Consider the following 18,720-nt stretch of genomic DNA (forward strand, 5'->3'; position numbering starts at 1 on the left):
ACTTAAGAGGAGGCACATTTCTTTAGGAAATGTCATGCACCAAAATTGCAACACAAACATCCAGCCCTGTTGATAGGTTCTCACTGGCAGGCTTTTAAAAATCTTGCCCGGTTAGAGCATTTTATTCTGCTCCTCATAACAAAGGAACATAGGAAGAGCCCTGCTTCCTAGTCCAACATCCAGTTGCCCACGATGGCTTACCAGGTGTCTATGGGAAGCCCACAAGGAAGAGACAAGCCTCTCATACTGTGGTTCCTAAGGAAGTGGGATTCAGAAGCCTGATATCTCTGATCCTGGAGATAAAATCCAGCCACCCTTACAAGTAGCCGTTGCAGAATGTGTCTAATCCAATCTAAATTGGTGGCCATTGTCACACTTTATGGAAATAAATCCCATATTCTGACTGTGCACCGCGTGGTACAATTCTTCTAAAGAATTTGGAGCAAATGATTCAGCAGAGGAAACACAGCCCAGAATAACTAAGGAGATAGTACAAGAATACTTGGCTAGTTTAGATGTATTCAAGTCTCCAGGGCCAGATGAACTGCATCCAAGAGTATTAAAAGAACTGGCAGATGTGATCTCAGAACCACTGGCAGTCATCTCTGAGAATTCCTGGAGAACAGGCGAAGTCCCGGCAGACTGGAGGAGGGCAAATGTTGTCCCTATTTTCAAAAAGGGGAAAAGAGAGGACCCAAATAATTATCGCCCAGTCAGTCTGACATCAATACCAGGGAAGATTCTGGAGCAGATCATTAAGCAAACAGTCTGTGATCACCTAGAAAGGAATGCTGTGATCACCAGTAGTCATCATGGATTTCTGAAAAATAAGTCATGTCAGATTAATCTGATCTCGTTTTTTGACAGAATTACAAGCCTGGTAGATGAGGGGAACGCAGTGGGTGTAGCCTACCTTGATTTCAGCAAGGCATTCGACAAGGTGCCCCATGATATTCTTGTAAAGAAGCTGGTAAAATGCGGTATTGACTATGCTACCACTCAGTGGATTTGTAACTGGCTGACTGACCGAACCCAAAGGGTGCTCATCAATGGTTCCTCTTCATCCTGGAGAAGAGTGACTAGTGGGGTGCCACAGGGTTCTGTCTTGGGCCCAGTCTTATTCAACATCTTTATCAACGACTTGGATGATGGACTCAAGGGCATCCTGATCAAATTTGCACCAAATTGGGATGGGTGGCTAACACCCCAGAGGACAGGATCACACTTCAAAACGACCTTGACAGATTAGAGAACTGGGCCAAAACAAACAAGATGAATTTTAACAGGGAGAAATGTAAAGTATTGCACTAGGGCAAAAAAAATGAGAGGCACAAATACAAGATGGGTGACACCTGGCTTGAGAGCAGTACATGTGAAAAGGATCTAGGAGTCTTGGTTGACCACAAACTTGACATGAGCCAACAGTGTGACGCGGCAGCTAAAAAAGCCAATGCAATTCTGGGCTGCATCAATAGGAGTATAGCATCTAGATCAAGGGAAGTAATAGTGCCACTGTATTCTGCTCTGGTCAGACCTCACCTGGAGTACTGTGTCCAGTTCTGGGCACCACAATTCAAGAAGGACACTGACAAACTGGAACGTGTCCAGAGGAGGGCAACCAAAATGGTCAAAGGCCTGGAAACGATGCCTTATGAGGAACGGCTAAGGGAGCTGGGCATGTTTAGCCTGGAGAAGAGGAGGTTAAGGGGTGATATGATAGCCATGTTCAAATATATATAAGGATGTCACATAGAGGAGGGAGAAAGGTTGTTTTCTGCTGCTGCAGAGAAGCGGACACGGAGCAATGGATCCAAACTACAAGAAAGAAGATTCCACCTAAACATTAGGAAGAACGTCCTGTCAGTAAGAGCTGTTCGACAGTGGAATTTGCTGCCCAGGAGTGTGGTGGAGTCTCCTACTTTGGAGGTCTTTAAGCAGAGGCTTGACAACCATATGTCAGGAGTGCCCTGATGGTGTTTCCTGCTTGGCAGGGGGTTGGACTCGATGGCCCTTGTGGTCTCTTCCAACTCTATGATTCTATGATTCTATCTCTCCTGAATCTTCAATTGCATGGCCCCATTAGGTTCTAGTATTTTGAGGGGGTGTGTGTGTGGGGAAACCCTTTGTCCACTTTCTCAACACCATGCAATATCATATACACCACTAACATGCCACCTTTATTCAACTTCTTTTTCAAATTAAAAAGTTGCAAATATAATGTAGCTTTTATTCACAGGGGAGTTGTCCCAGGCCTTTGATCCCTATGGTTACTTTTTTCTGCACCATTTCCAGTTCTACAAAGATCCTTTAAAAAATAAAAGGAAGACGTGGAAACATGATTTCTTTAAAGGCATGGTAGTATTGACAGGTTTGTTTTGATCCCTTTTCTAATGATCCCTGGGATTAATCTTTTCCCACAGCTGTCATTCATCCAGGTAGTCATTTTCATCAACTCATCCACCACAACCAAGCACAACATGCATTTATCCAGGGTTTGCTATCAATGCTAGCACAAGAAACGTTGAACTATCCAAGCCCATATCCCTTTATTTGATTTGTGACTACTCATAATGGACCATTGAGGACTCAAAAAAATACCACCTGAGATTAATAGTCAGCACTTTTGTTCATGCAGCAAGGGGAGAAAAATCAACATTTCAGAAGCAAAATAACAAATGCCACTTTGGGTCTTGTACCCACTGTTCCTATAGAGGCTCTGCCTTCTCTGCTTTTAACAGTAAGTACAGATTCTGCTTTAGGAATGATGGAAAGCAATGAGTTACAAATGTGAAAGTTCAAATTTTAAAAAAGGAGAGACTGCTTTGTTCAGAATGCATTATTTACATCATTCTTTGATTAACACATACATTGTCTGTAGCTGAGCCACAACGAAATCTGGAGCATAGGTGTGTCTTTGAACAGTCTTACACACTACTCGTTTTCTTGCCACTGCAGTTGTTTATCGAGAGCTCTGAGGTTCCTACATGCATTTCCAAAGCATCCTCTGTCTCGTCCATCTCCATGCTGTTGAGTTCATTCCCATTGCGGTAACTGTTCAAATTGAGGTCTTTCCCGTATAAAGCTGTTGTCGAGACGTTTGGACACTGGTTGTGCCGCTGCGCTGACTTTTTGCCATTGTTGTAACGGCAGCGGATGTAGTTAGAGAAAGCCCTGCGGTAGATTTTGTTGAAGAGTGTGTATACCAGGGGGTTGACCCCAGAGCAGATGTAGCCCACCCAAACGAAGACGTCCAGGAGCTCCCCCAGCAGAGCCTCATCACAGGCTTCCTTGCAGAGGACAGACATGATGTTGGTGATGAAAAAGGGGCACCACATGATGAGGAACAGAAAGAAGACAATCCCCAGGACCTTGGATGCCCTCCGCTCATTGTTGATGGACTGCATGGTGCCTTTCCGGAACAGCACCCCTTCCTTGTTGACAGGAGAGTTCAAGTGGGATGCGGCCTCATGGTTCTGGAGCATGGAGAGGTTCTCCGTGTTGTTCTCCTTCTTCAGACAGCTCATGCTGCTCCTCCTCTGCTTGGGCGCCTCCCCGTACAGGAACACAGATGCTTGTTTCTGAAGCACTTGGATGGTCAGGCAGTAGGCAAACACCATGATGATGAGCGGGATGAAGAACGCCACAAAGGAACCAATGAGGACAAAGTTCTCATCATTGAGGACGCAGCTCCCATTCACAAACACCCGGGAATCGTCTTGCAGGCCGATGACTGGGATGGGCAGCGAGATCCCTGAAGAGATCCATTCGGAAAGGGAAGGCCAAAAACAACAGCAGGAGAGCAAAATACGTTATTTCAGTTTAGATTTATAACCCATTTTATAACCCCACTTATATGCTTGGAATGGATAATGATAATTTCATTTAACAATAGGGATGAGCAACTCTCCCTGCGTCAGTTTCTTTCATTCCTAGCGGATATTAGACATCAGTTTGCATTTTAAAAGTTGCCAGCATTTTAGTGGACATTTCTCCCAATATACTAATGTTTCTATTTCATTTCCCTTATTTATACACATTCTTGCATGCACTGGCTTAACAGATAGAGCTCTGGGAGAAACAAGGTTAGCCCACTTGCCCACCAGATGGCTCCACAAGTACAGGGAGAGGATGGCCAGCCATCTTGAACTGACTGCCCACCCAAAACATTCCATACCCACCAACCTAAATTGTTATTTTAATCAGCTACAAAAGAAACAGAGGAAAGGATCACATATCTTGTCCACAACCTTCAAAAACTTGCTCCAGGCAACCCTCCCCTGAAAAGCTTTCCCACAACCCAAGATTGCATTAAGCAGTGGCTGAAGCTATTGCATCATCCGGCTTAATTCCTGGCTCCTTTGTGAGCAGAGTATATGGCATCAAATTGTGGGTGGGGGTGGAGAAGGATGCTAACTTGGCAGGGCTAACCTTTGGATATCTGTGTTACATCTACACTGACTAAAACATCAGTGACACTTCTCTGGCTTTTAAAGAGCAAGGCTGGTATGGCATATACTAAAATTTTGCCCTAAAAAACATGGGGGGGGGGAGAGCACAGCATAGACCACGTGACTCACCAGGGAGCACATCCAGGAAGAAGGACATCCCAGTTTTTGATCTGCAGAAGTTGGACAGTGTGACTTTCGAGGAACCAACTCATGCCTAATGTTCTACAAATGTCAGATACCCCTGCATCTCAGGTGACAAAATCACTTACCAGTCTTGGGTTCTACCCAAGTTCTACTCAAAGTAGACTAATTGAATTTACTGAGTTTGTCATGTCCTTTGGTTCCAGTGGTTCTACGCTGAGTAGGACTAACATTGAAGACAACCCTTTGACTTGGGTGGGGGGCACACCATTTGCTGCTCTGTCTCAGCTAGTAAAATGTCCTGGGCCCATCCTAGAAACCTGACCTGGGTCAGAGCTAGGGATGTCAGAGAATTCCACCAAAAACAGGAAAGGAAGCAAAAATTGCTGCCATTCATGTGTTTGTCTTTGGTAAGCAATGGAAAACCAGTCAAGTGAATATGATCACTATTTGTTCATATTGTTTTTAAGTCTGCAAACAATAAGCAATGAATGTGTCACCACCACATTGTTTTGTCATTTCCTTTACATTGAATGTAAGCTTCATAAAGAGTTATGCAAGTTAAGTAACTCACATCACTTGCATCAAATAGCGGGCTGCAGGATGAACGACTGAGTACTTGGTGGGAACCAAAGTGCAGTGGAATGGAAGCAGCACTGGTGGTGATGAATGCAGGTTGGAATGGATATTTCTGCTTTCTTAACATCCCTAGGAACCCACCCACCAAGTGGGCCAAGACCTTCTCAACATTTACCACTTTCCATGCTACTCTCTCACTTACAAAATGTACAGTTGTTTGGTGGGAGATGCAGGGTGTGAAAGGCATGAAGAACAAGCAACATTTCAGTTGGCAGAATGCTGAGGAGGTTCAGTGGATGGCACTACTTCAGGCTTCAGGGGAACTGATTACTTAGAAATAAAACCCAGAGGGGTTGCTGGCATCTTAAAGGTAACATGTTTAAGTGTTTGTGCAGAAGATTACACACCTGCACATGCCCAACAACTCTTTGCTGCAGATGTATCTATGCTGTTCACACAACCCTTGTCCAATAGGCTGGGTTTTGGCCAGCTTCAGATATTGATTGGCTTGCCCATATGGGTATCATAATTGATATTGGAAGGTGAAGTAAACTCTGAAGCTTAATAAACTCTGCCAGCCAATTAAAAAGAAAGCTTTATTGTTCGCAGCAACAGTCCATTATCATCAGTCATTGCAACCCATATTAACTGAAATTTATGGAAGTTTTTTCAAAGTAAATAGAGGCTGGAAAAAGAAAACCACGCCAGTATTCACAAGGTTATAGCTGGCAACCAGGGAGGGTGACTTACCTATAGAGATGGTCCAAACAGCAGCAATTTTCATTATTGCCTTGGTGCGAGAATTAAACCGGCTGTGCTCGATGGGGTTACGGATCGCAACATAGCGGTCAAGAGAGATGGCGCAGAGGTGCATGATAGAGGCAGTAGAAAAGAGGACATCTAAGGAAATCCAGATTGGACACAATTGTTTAGGTAAGGGCCAAGCATAATCTGAAACACAGAAAGAGAGAGAGGGAGAGAGAGAGAGAGGAAGAGAAGCAAGGGGAGAGAAGACAGATTAGTTGGGGGAGGGTTTCACACTAGTACTTAACAACCCAGTTGAGGCTCAGAATTGCACTGGGTGGCACATGAGAACTGCAGGAGAAATTCATCCCTTTGCATCTGGATGAAAAATGGCCTAATTCACATTTCTTGAACCAATACGGGAACGAAAACACAATTATCTGAAATTCACACTTCTCTGAATTTTGGTGCTGAAGCTCTCTAGCCAAACTATGGATACAAAAATGTGTGTAAGAATACATCAGCAAGCAGAAATCGGGGAGAGGGCTTTGCAAAATAAAAATGGCACGTTAGTCAAAATTGCATACAAAATATGTATATGAAGAGAAATTTGCTCTAAAATTGCTGGTGAATTTTCACAGGGATTTTAAAAAGAAACTGCAAATTACTGTGAAAAATTAAGATTGGAATAAAATGGGAAACTGGGAGAAACTTAAACTGGTGGATTCACTCACCCCTAGGGAGCCCCTAGGTTTGTAGTTCCCAAACCGGGTGCTATGAGAAATCTGCTGAAGTGCCAAGAGAAAGGAAATAAAGAAATCAAAGCTGCAGTGCGGGAGTCCCCATGGCTGAGGCAAGAGAGCACAGGCTCTGCAAGCAGTAAGTCCCTGGTTCAATTCCCAGCTAGAACAATTTTAAAGTATCAGGCAGCAGGGAAGGGGAGGGACCTGAGACCCTGGACAGCCACACAGAGACCTAGTCTGGTCTAGGTGGGCAAGGAATATAGCCTGGTGGCACCCAAACGTGGTTCCCAAGGAACAGTCAGCACAGAACCCACTGAGATCCACTTTCATGTAATCATGTATGCAACTATGCTATGAACACTCCTAGATGCCCAGCCACAGTGTTTTAAATATTGAATATGCTGGCTGCCCTTCCTACTGCCTGCCTTTCCTGCCATGCTGCTGCACCTCGTTATTGAATGTGTTTGGATCATTTTATTGGTCCTGGAGCACACAAAGTCCTTGCTCATGAATCATTCTGTGTGTGTGTGTGTGTGTGTGTGTGCGCGCGCGCACGCTACACAAAAATCACAATGCGGGAAAAACCGTGAAGCCAGCCATTGCCTCCTCACAGCTCAATCCTTATTTCAGACATTGTGATATATTGGCATATCACAATGTTTAGCTGGTGATGCATCACAATGTTTAAAACCAGATATTGCCCAGCCCTATGTCCACCCTGACTGGTAGTGGGCTCTGCGGGGCTTCAGGCAGGGCTCCATTCCAGCTCTGTCTAGAGATGCCAGGGACTGAACCTGGAGGCTTCTCTTTGCACAGCAATCCCCCCCCCCCTGCTATGACCCTTTCCCCAAGGAAAATCAGGCCAGCTACCAGGGGCTGTGCAAATCATGGAGTCTCTCCCTTTTAGATAAGCAGAGATAGGTTGCTAATTAGTTTTAAGGAAGGCCAGGCACTCATCCAAGATGAGAAACAAGTCATCCTCAGAGCCACCTTTAAATAAATAAGACACGTGCAGCTTAATGAAAGTGAGCTCAATTCAACCTGTGACTTAATCCGCCATTTGAGAGGTGATGACCTTCTGAATGAGGCACAAGCAAACATTACATTTCTTTCCAGAATGTTATGCAGCTGTTTTGCTTCCCAGATAATTTGTATTCATTCAGCTAAAAAATAATAATCCGGGACGACCCTAGTACATCATGAGATGAAGTTTTACTTGCATACTTGTCTGAGGGTGGTTCTTAGGGTGCATAAGATTATTTGTCTCATAGTGATCAGTTACCCCCTTTGCACCCTTAAATTGCCCTGCTGGGCTCACAACCAGAATGGCTAAGAGACGGGCATGGGAGGGGCTCCCCACTGTCGTGGCTCTGATTGGGAGGCAAGAAGTGGATACTACTTTTTACATGGGCAGATGAAAATGCTGGGAGGGAATTGAACTATCTGTTCCGGCTTCCCCAACCTGGGTCCTCCAGTTCCCATCAACCCCACCCAGCGTATGATCTTGGCTGTGCTATCTGGGATGGATGGGAATGGAACTCCAAAATATCTAGAGGGCACAAGGTTGGGGAAGCTTGCAATATTCTGACTTTCACTGGCTTTCCAGGGTTTCAGGTAGAGAGGGGTGGGGTGGGTCTTTTGCAACTCTTCTACTTGGTTGAACTTCCCACCCCCAAATGCTACTATGTCATTTATCTCATTTGCCCATTGCAGCAAAATTACTTAACTTACACTTATGACATAATCAATTACATTGTCATCTCCTTCCACCCAGCTCATTTCAATGCAAAGGAAACACAGTGCAAATGTGATCGCAGGGCGAGGCGGGGTGGGGCCATGATATAAATAATAAGGTATCATTTACAAACCAAAAGCAACAAAAACAGTGAACACTGACTGCATTCCCTAAATTGATTTCCATTCCAGACTTGGGGAAAACAAGCAAACACCCACATCTTCTGCTTCTGTTTCTGTCAGAATTCTTTGACATCCCTACCTCCCACTTAGGTTTTTTTATTTTTATATGATGATGATGATAATGATGATGATGATGATGATGATGATGCTAATCAACTAGGAACAAGATCTAATTTAGGGCTGCTGAGGACTGAACCCAAGGCTTTCCCACATACAGATTATGTGCTCTGCTGACGATGTGGGCTGCCTGTTGTCAAGGTGAGGTCCTTTCGTTTGTGGCTGTTCAAGAGCCTATTACTGTGGCAATGACTGTTTAGATTAGGGATGAGGAGCCTGCAGCCCTCTGGATGTTTTGATAATATTAGACTATTGGTCTTGGTGACCTGGATGAAGTCCACAACGTTGGCTCTCTATCTGTGACTTATGACCCACAGATCAGGGCATGCAAGACGCCACACACCCTCTGTTTCATTAAGCAAACTGGCAACCGTAACCCTGTTTGCCAAATTCCCTTACAATTTCCTTAGAGTGGCCATTTCTCTTAGGAGTTTAGGGGCTGGAAATGGAACTTGTGGCCCGTTCACATCAGAATGCACAGACCATAGTGATGTGATGGAAGCATTTTTCATACTAATTCCATTTCCCTTCATCCACTTCCCATACACACACACACACACACACACACACACACACACACACACTCTTCAACAGCCACAGATTTTACAGAAACAGTGAGCAATTACATGGAGTTTAAACTTTTCTTGCACTTCATTACGTATATCCCCTGCCCACCCACCCCCACATCAGAAGTGAAGACTTTCTCACACTGAAAAGCAGCGTATGGCAACAGAAGTAGAAGCAATGCTTTCTAGTCTCTGCTCCATTCCCAGACAAGTGACTGGCAAAATTACCCAATCTTGATGAGGTGCATTGCTAATGGCCCTCATCATGCCACCTTCCTTTCCTTGAGCCGAGAGAGATGGGACAATTAGTCTAATCAAGCAACTTTGTCACTGGTGATTTTTGAAAACAAGCAAATCCTTCCTGGTGGGTGCAGGAGGAAGAGTCAAGGGCATCGCTGACTGTTGCTCTCCACGCATTATTTAGGTCTCTGAAAACACGACTCCTCTTTAGCTTTCATGTGCTGACATCAATGTGCTCTGGGTGGCAATCACTCTAATATGCTTTCAAGAAATGTCTCTTGACCTTGTTCCAACAGAGGTGGTAAACCTGTCTGTTTGGACAGCTTCAGACTCCAGGTGGGAGCTCACATGGTTGACTCAAACTCCAGACCAGAAAAAATAACTTTTAAAAACCTTGGCACTTAGGGCTTACCTACACTTCTGTTTGCTTCACCGCTTTCACCCGGGGAAAACTCATGGTTTAGCACTGAATCAGAGCAAACAGCAACTGAGTTTTCAGCAGATTCCCATTTGTTCCAATTTATCACTAAAAAGCAGGTTTTCTGAGGAAAAGCGACAGGGCAAAGGGAAAACTGCTCAGACCCAAGTCTGAGGGTCTGCACAGGGCAAGCGGAAAACCTCTTGGACATTTCTGAGCGTGCATACCCTCCAACATGACTCCAATGAATATAGGGACAACAACAACTTTCTTATTTTACCCCATCCACCTGGGTAGCCCATCTAACTGGGTAGCCAGTTAGTGGGTGGTCTCTTATTTTTATTTATTTTTACATGGTGTTTTTTTTTAAAAAAAATAATATTTCATGTCGTATGGTTGTTGTAAACCTCTTTGGATTTTGTTTTTGAGAAATAATGCTATATTTTAAATAAATAAATTGGATTAAATGGGTGGGGACTACAGACTGCCATTTTGATGCCATTGATGTGATGATGTGGATGCTGCAAAAAAAGAGGCACATTGTAAACATCCCACAGTTTTCCCCTCAAAGCTATGTTGCCTATTTCTTTTAAAGGATTCTTCAAGATCTCAAATGCTGCTGAGTTCATTTACTGAGGCCACATGAGGCCGCATAGCCTGATTTAGAGATGTTGAGACAAAGGGGGCAGACTGGAGAAATTGCATAAGGAAAACTGGAAAGGAACAGAAAAGATGGAACAATAAACAAACAAAGAAAGAAAAACTGAGCCCCAAACCCCTTTTCCTAAGGTGCAAGAAGGACACTAAAAACTGTCAAATGATCTGGGGACGTGGGAGCTTCATCAGCTGGGTTCCACACAACAGTTCCCACTTTTAATTAAGAGGTCTCCACTCTTGCCCCCGCTTAATTAATTTAAAATATAATAATAACAGCAAATATATCTATTTTATTTCCACAGCTTACAACCTGCTTCATTGTTGGCATATCTTAAATGGGAGCCTTCCCCATTTGTATATCTTAATGGAACTAGTTTTCTTGATAAGATTCAAAATGAAGCCCCGGTAACCTCAACCTGCTTACTTGGCTCATAAGAAGGCATCATGTGGGCAAGGCTGAGAATTCATCAGCCAAAGGAAAGCTTCTGCCGATGGCTAGAGGTGAGTGCTGAACTAGGGATTTATGACATAGATCTTCCACACATGGTGCGCTCATGCACACACACACGCACACGCGCGCGCGCGCACACACACACACACACACACACACACAGTCTCTATTCCCCAGGAGAAAGCTACAAAGGACCACAAGTGGTGAAATGACGGGATGTCGTTCCCTGTGCAGAATTATTATAATAAGCATTTGGTTGGTAGCTGTGAGAACAGGATGTTGGGTTCGATGGGTCTTTGACCCAATCCAGCAGCCATATACAGAATTATCAGCCACCTTTCAAGAGCCACTGTACTCAAGCCCCTTTCACAATTTTAATTCCCTGAGCTATGGATGCCCACCTGAACAATGGCAAAGACAAAAGAGACATAATCATTGACTGCTGGCAGCTCAAAATCATCAGTCAAAGCACCCAAGCAATGAAAATGTTTAAGTCAATAGAAAATTAAGTATCTCCCTAAGCCCTTCCCCTGCTGAAGACTGGCACAGCAAGTTTCCTCCAAGCTTTCCAACATTCAAAGTGCCCTCCACTGAACCCTTCAGAGGCTCTTACAGATGATGGATTAATTTTCTGCCTTTGTAAAGTTAATGGCATTTCACTTGCCTGCTGGGGTTAAAAAGCCAACAGGCTGCCTTTAGAAAAAGGTCAGGGAGATGGACTGATGGGTCCCCTGACAGCAGCAGAGAGTCATGCTCCGAAGAGAGCAAGCCATGTCCTGTTCACAATGAACCATGGCTCCTCTCCCTGACAGCTCAAGGAAATGATCTTCACTCCTCATTTGAATTTCTGCATGCAACAGGACCACTAAGATGAGTCAGGCAGGGATGGCAAGTTGCTCAGAGGCGTTGAAGCTTAAGACTTCAAGCCACACAGCTTTGCCTCCAAGATGTTTCCAGTTTAGATAAGGAGAGGCAGAATTTGAGTAGTTATTGGCCTACTTTAGGCACATTAGGTCTACATTCTAACTCTTGTTGGAGCAATGCGTCAGCTCTCTTGGAGCTCTCCCAGGTTCTGATAATCCTACCTGCCTCCTTTATACCTGCTATTAACAATAATCTCCATGCTGAACCTCACCTACCACCTCCATGGGCCTCTGGCAGCAGACAGAGGACAGCAATCTGGCTGCCAAATTCTGCACTAGCTGAAGTTTCTGAACCATCTTCAGAGGCAGCCCAATATATAATGTGTTGCAGGAATCTAACCTAGAGGTTGCCAAAGCATAGACAATAGTAGTTAGGCTGTCCCTGTCCAGATAGAGACACAGGTCTATCCAAAGCTGATGGAAGGCACTCTGCACCACTGAGGTCACTAGGCAAGCATGATCAGAGTTCAAGGACAGATTGCTGTCAGGCAAATGAAGCTGGGGTGGAAAGCAGAGACAGTGAGAAGTATGATTGGGGAGAGGGGTCCTGGCCAGATACCAAGGACTGGAGGACCACATTTCCCCCCCAGGCCTGATGTAGCCACAATCACTTAGTCCTTGTTGTGGCTGAACAATGTTTTAAAATTGTCTTCTCCACCCCAACACTCTGCTCCCTGCACCACACTGAAGACAGACACAAATTTCTCCATCACTCTGGCTAACAGGACCCCCCTGATCCACCTCATCAGTGTTCTTCATCCCAAGAAACAGGACAGCAGACACCACTTCCGTTATATCACCCTGTGTGATGGCCTGGGATTCCGAGTCTGAGAGTGAACCGGAGGAATCCCAGCCGGCACAGGAGTCCCCGCCTCCAGGGCCGGCTGAACTGGGGCAAGGCCTAGATGCTGAGGAGCCTGCACCTGTGCCAGATCCTCAGGGGCAGGCACCAGGTGAGACCATTCTGGCCCCAGAGGTGCTGGAGGACTCAGTGGCTACAGGTGAGCCTTCCCCGGGGCCCAGTAACCCTTCGGCCTCTCCTGAACTGCAGAGGCTTAGGGCAGAGAGGCGAAGGGAACTGGTCTCTCCCAGGAGGAGTGCTCGCCTTAAGGCCAGGAGAGGCGGGGCTCCTGGGGGCCGGGACCGCCCCCGGCCTTAGAAGAAGATAAAGGTCAGGCAGCCCGGTCCCAGGTTGCGGGAGCAACGTCGTTGTGGAGTACCTGCTTTACCCAGACCCAGACCTAGACCTGCACTCCCGGTGTGCCTGTTCCTCGCCCGGCTTCCTGCTTCTGACTCTCCGGTGTTCCTGTTCCTCGCCCGGCTGCCCGCTGCTGACCCACCAGTGTTCCTGTTCCCCGCCTGGCTCCCTGCTTCTGCTCTACCAGTGTTCCTGTTACCTGCCTGGCTTCCTGCTGCTGCCCTACCAGCGTTCCTGCTCCCTCGCCCGGCTCCCTGTTTCGGACCTCGCGTCTCATCTAGTGATCGTCTACCCTGCTAGTGACTCTGGACTGAACTTCGGATACGGTATTAGTACCTTTCCCCCTGGGACCAGCACACCCTGGCATTTAATTACTGAGGAATGTCATTACCAACTACATTTCGCTCATCGTGGGGAAATTCCTTTGAACTCCTATTTCAGCTCCCTGACTGTAGCTAAATTGAAAACACTGCTACTGCCTCCTTGGACAAGAGTCACTTCTTATTAAAAAGCAAAGTGGTCTTTTAAGAGAGGGCTGTTATTTCCAAAAAGGGTGTTGTTATCAATTAATGTGCTTTAACAAGGGTTTTAAACAGGGTTTCTTTGGAAGTGGAAAGATCTTATCAGCAAGCTCTTTTGCAAGGCAGCGTGATTCAGATTATCAGGGGCATGATCCAGCACTGTGGTTGGTAAGCATGGAGCCCAGCACCTGGCAGCACTAGAGCCAATGACAGGCAGAGCCAGCTGAGTCTAGCTTAGCCTCCTCTCTCTTTCCTGCTGAATACTACATGAGCTACATGAGGCAACACTGAGACCAATGAGGATGCTGCTGACAGGCAGGGCCCTCCTTTAGGCTGGATGCAGGTGAGAAAGCAGACAGGTGGGGGCTGACTGACAGCTGAGGTTAGTGAGGTACTGCCCCATTCATCCAAATGAGCCAGCTTCTATTGCTCCATTGAAATGAGCTGTGCACATTGCTATCCCAATGCTTGCTAACTGTGGAGAGGTTTTATTCATTTATTTCATAGAATTTATATCCTGCTTGATTGTTGTTGTTGTTTTTACAAAAAACTTTCCAAGTGGTTTGCAAAATGAACAAAACAATAAAATTAGCAATAAAAGCTGTTAAAAACAACTATTTAAAATGTTTGGGAAAAATAAAAGTCAGTGATAAACTCAAATTGGTTTTTTAAAAAACAAACAAACACAACATTCTGCATATTTGGGTAGGCTTGCTGAAACAAAAATTTTTCTAGCAGGCACCAGAAAGAGCCCAGTGAAGTCACCTGCCTGATGTCACTAGGCAGGGAGTTCCAAAGCACAGGTGCTGCCACACTACAAGATCGATTGCTTACAAGCGCTGAATGGGTATCGTGCAGCACCTACAATGGAACCAGTTCTGCAGAACAAAGTGGTCATGGGGGCATATCTGGCCAAAGGTGTTCTTGCACTTAAGCTGATCACAAGTTATATACTGGAAGTGTAAAAGAAAAAAGAAAAAAAGGTAAAGGACCCCTGAATGGTTAAGTCCAGTCAAAGGCGACTATGGGGTTGTGGCACTCATCTCACTTTTCAGGCCGGGGGAGCCATCTTTTGTCCACAGACAGCTTTCTGGGTCATGTGGCCACCTGTTTTTCTTTTCATAAAAGAAAATACTGCATTGCTGCGAACCATGCAGCTAGCAGTGATCTTATTTGCTATTGATGTTGGCTTTCTTTGCAACCTTAAAAAGACATTACAAATAGCTCGTTGGGAGGCCTTGTCTTCCTATTTTGACAGCTGGCACTTTTCCTTCTGCCTTGGCAAGGCAGAGAGCAGAAGCAAGGAGGAGGTTGTTGGTTGAATCAATCTCAGCGGCTGTGAGTGGCACATGAGTTTTCAAGATCTGTTTGCCAGGCAGAGACAGAGGATGTGAACAAAGACAAGTGTGGCCAGCACAGCACAGCATAGCAGTTAAGAGTGTGGGGCTGAAATCAAGGGAAATGGGGTTCAAATCGCCACTCAACCATGAAGCTCGTAGGCAGCATCCACTCAGCCATTATCTCTCTAATCCTGACACAGGTCTTTTGTGAGGATAATCAGATGGGTAGAGGAGGGTGTGTTCTACTCTGGAATGAACTCAGTGGCCCAAACATCCCTTTGAAGGGAAATGAAAATGCAATGAGGAAATAAAAGTTGTAAGTGTCTTTTGAAATTCCACAAAAAGAGTTGCCATCTTTGGTTTCTGCCTGGGCTCCTGAGACTTTAACAAACTCACAACTGGCAAAGGAATTAGCTGGTCACATTCTCCCTGCCAGTGAGATATCTTTGTGGTCAGAAAAGCTTCAGGTCTCTGATATCGGAGGTAATAAGCCACCACAACTAGCCATCACTGATAGCCTTGTCCTGCATGAATTTATCATTTTGTCCCAACATTTAAATGTCTGCTGAAAACTGGTCTATTCCATCAGGCCTATGCAGGAAATTATGAGTTTTTTTGTTTTGAATTTTTAAAGCTTTTGCTGCATGCTTTTATGCTCTTTATGCTTTTATAATTGCTGTAAACTGCTTTAATAATTTTAAGTGGTATAGTGGCATACAAATATTGTTATGAATAAACAAATAAAATGCAATTTGTCTAGTTCCCTTTTAAAAGCTGTGCAAATTGGTGGCCATTTTGTGGTAGCAAATTCCATAGTTGTGCTTCCTAAATATGTGCTTTCTTTTACCTGACCTGGATCTTCTAACGGTCAGCTTCCAGCTCAGGTTCCAAGGTTATGTGACAGGGAGAAAAACTTCATATTCCCCTTTTTTGACATCATGGATAATCTTGTGCACCTCTACAGGTACCCTCTTACTGATTTCCACCTCACCCCCCACTAAATCACAGAGCCCCAAATATTTTAACCTTTCCTCCTAAGAGGGTTTTCAGGACACTTTGCAAGCTCTACAATATCCTGTGTGCAAACAAATCCCTGCTCAACCTTGAAGCTCACTGGGTTAATTTAGACCAACCATCCCTTTGTCGGCCTGACCCACCTCACAGTTGCTATGAAGATATAATGGGTGGGTGGATGAGAGCGAAATATGACACCCAGAGCCCCATGCAGAAGGGGCAAGATAAAAAATAAAGGGGGGGGATAAATATCACCCTCACCTTCTCATAGGAATATGCTGCTTTATATCAAGTCAGACCACTGGTCTATTTTACTCAGCACTGTATACACCGATTGGCAGCAACTTTCCAGATTTGGGAGAGCAACAACCCTAAACGACCTTGGAGGTCCTCTCCAACGCTATGAGATCATGATTCCGCATCAATCCCTCATGTGCTAATTTTCTAGGTGCAGGAAAGTGTGTCATTGTAGTGAAGCATTCCGCCTGCGTTGTAACTGAAGCCAAGGGCAGCTCCACGTGAAAGTGACCATGTGGGCTGGAAGGCCTAAGCCTATCTGATCCCAGTTGCTCTGAGTCTGATGTATTGTTTGGGGAGGCCAGCACAGGGTGAAGGCCCCCTTTGTGGAAGGATGCAGATATCAAATATGTGTGTCGGGGGGGGGGGAATCCTCTGCCTAGTCATCACTCCCACTCATAGGGCCTTCTCCAGTATCAACTATTTTGGACCCTATAATCACCAGATGAGGCCTTGCTGCTGCTGCCACCAGGGCTGCCTGACCAGCGCTGACACATGGCAGGCCCTTTTCAGTGGTGGCTCCCCCATTGTGGAATGCCCTCCTGAGTAAGATCCCTGCCATTAGTAACTTTCAGGAGGAATTTGAAAACATTCCTGTATAATCAGGCATTTGGTGGATGAAGGACACTGCTCCTGGAAATCTTGAGGTCATTGGATACAAGTATGTTTTCAACTGTGATAGCTTTTAGAATATTTTAAACGGAAACTGCTTTTAGACATTTTAATTCTGATTGTTTTTAGAATGCTTTAATTTGTTTTAGAATTAATTTGTTTTCTTTTTGTTCTTAAATTGTGTGTTTGCTTGCTACCCTGGGCTCCTTGGGGAGGAGGGGCAGGGGATAGAAATGCAATAAATAAATGAAATATTTTTTAAAGCTCTGTTCAAAAACAGGAGCTTGAAATTTTCAACTGCCTGTTAGTCCCTCATTATGGCAGATTGCCGAGCAAGGTTGGGATGCAGGAGTAAAAATAGCCCAGGAAGCACACACATTTTAATTAGCATTTTGACAAACATATGGCAGTTAACACAACACACACAATTCATTCTTTTTAACATACCAACTAAATACTTTGGAGATAATTATTTTCGTTTTGTGTTATTCAGAACATGAGCAATGCTGCTGTTTAAAAACCCAAATCCAAACAGAACTTGCTTCTCAAGCCGAAACCACAAGAGTGTGATTGTGTTAAGAAGCAAGTGGCTCCACGGGGAGGCTGATGGGCAGAAGAGCAGCTCCCTCTGCTCAGAAGGAGGAATCAACTCATCAGACAGACATGGCAGAGTTGTGATCTATCAGCCAGGGTCAGCAGTTGGCAGCCTGCCTGGGCATTAGGGATGGAGCAGATTTGTCAGTTTCAGCTTTTCTTCTTCTTTCTCATTCTTAAGCTCAGCTCTGAACATTTCATTCATTCATTCATTCATTCATTCATTCATTCATTCATTCCCTTCTTTTTCCTTCTATGGAGCTCAAAGTGGCTTCCATAGTTCCTCTTCCTCTCCATTTTCTGGTCACAACAACCCTGTGTGGAAGGTTAGACTGAGAGGCAGTGAATGGCCCAAGATCACCTAAGCGAGTTTCATGGCTGAGTGTGGATTCGAACCCTGGTTCCCAGAACTTAGCCCAACACTCTAGCCAATGCACACCACATTGTCTTCTAAAGGCTACATTACCCTGTACCATAGCCTCCGAAATTCCTCTGTTGAAAACAGGGACATTCTATTCCACATCACTATCACTGCTGGGGGGAGGGGCCTTTTTTTCCTTTTTGCATGTTAAGATTTTTATTAAAGTTTTTCATTTTGCAAACAACCAGAGCCCAGCTAATTCCAGCACCCACCCTCAACCACCACAACATCCTTGCCCCCACCCCTCAAATTCCAGCCCCCCATAGGGTTGCCTGCACCCCATCAGAAACACCCATCTCCATTGCACACACACTCCCCAGAGCCTGCTCCTTCCTAGGGTCTCCTCCAGCTGCTGCCTTCTCTTCAGGGGCCTGCTAGGCTGGAGAGCCACAGCCTCCCATGGCAGGGATGGAGACATGGGCATCCCTGTTGCCTTGCTCTCCCTTCCTCTTCCTTTCCCTGCTGCTGCTGCTGCTGCTGCTCCACCAGCTGGACAGCCTGCCTGGCTCCCTCCCTAGGAGGACCTGGTGCAAGACTGTTTCCTCTTTCCCCACCCCTCCTTCTCCAACTCCCAAGAGCGGTGACAAAGGAGGAGGACGAGGAAGAGGAGAAGGAGGAGAAGGCCGCCTCAGTCACCAACTCACTTTCCCCCCAATATGAAGCCATTTCCAGTTAGCGTACCTCAACAAAGATGGGAATTTGGGACTCTGTGTGACAAAATAAGATACCTTGCTGGCTTAAGGGTTTTCATGACAGTCCCAGCATTTTGGGGGCAGTTG

The 18,720-nt window shown here is 45.3% G+C and overlaps 1 protein-coding gene across 12 annotated transcripts in view; it reads right to left on the bottom strand.

Annotated features, from left to right (window-relative positions):
• Nucleotides 1-2,521: 2,521 nt before the first annotated feature.
• LOC309523559 (5-hydroxytryptamine receptor 2A-like) overlaps nt 2,522-18,720 on the bottom strand; it is a 266,095-nt gene continuing 249,896 nt past the window's right edge. For all 12 annotated transcript variants that reach the window (XM_082207460.1, XM_082207469.1, XM_082207461.1 and 9 more), the window contains 2 exons: nt 5,919-6,119; nt 2,522-3,751 (listed from right to left, as the gene is read on the bottom strand). In XM_082207460.1, the coding sequence (XP_082063586.1) occupies nt 2,925-3,751; nt 5,919-6,119 (1,028 nt within the window). In that variant the 3' untranslated portion in view covers nt 2,522-2,924. The remainder of the gene's footprint in view (nt 3,752-5,918; nt 6,120-18,720) is intronic.

The sequence above is a fragment of the Podarcis vaucheri genome (genome assembly GCF_965113315.1).
Source record: "Podarcis vaucheri genome assembly, chromosome: Z".
Taxonomy (NCBI): Eukaryota; Metazoa; Chordata; class Lepidosauria; order Squamata; family Lacertidae; genus Podarcis; species Podarcis vaucheri.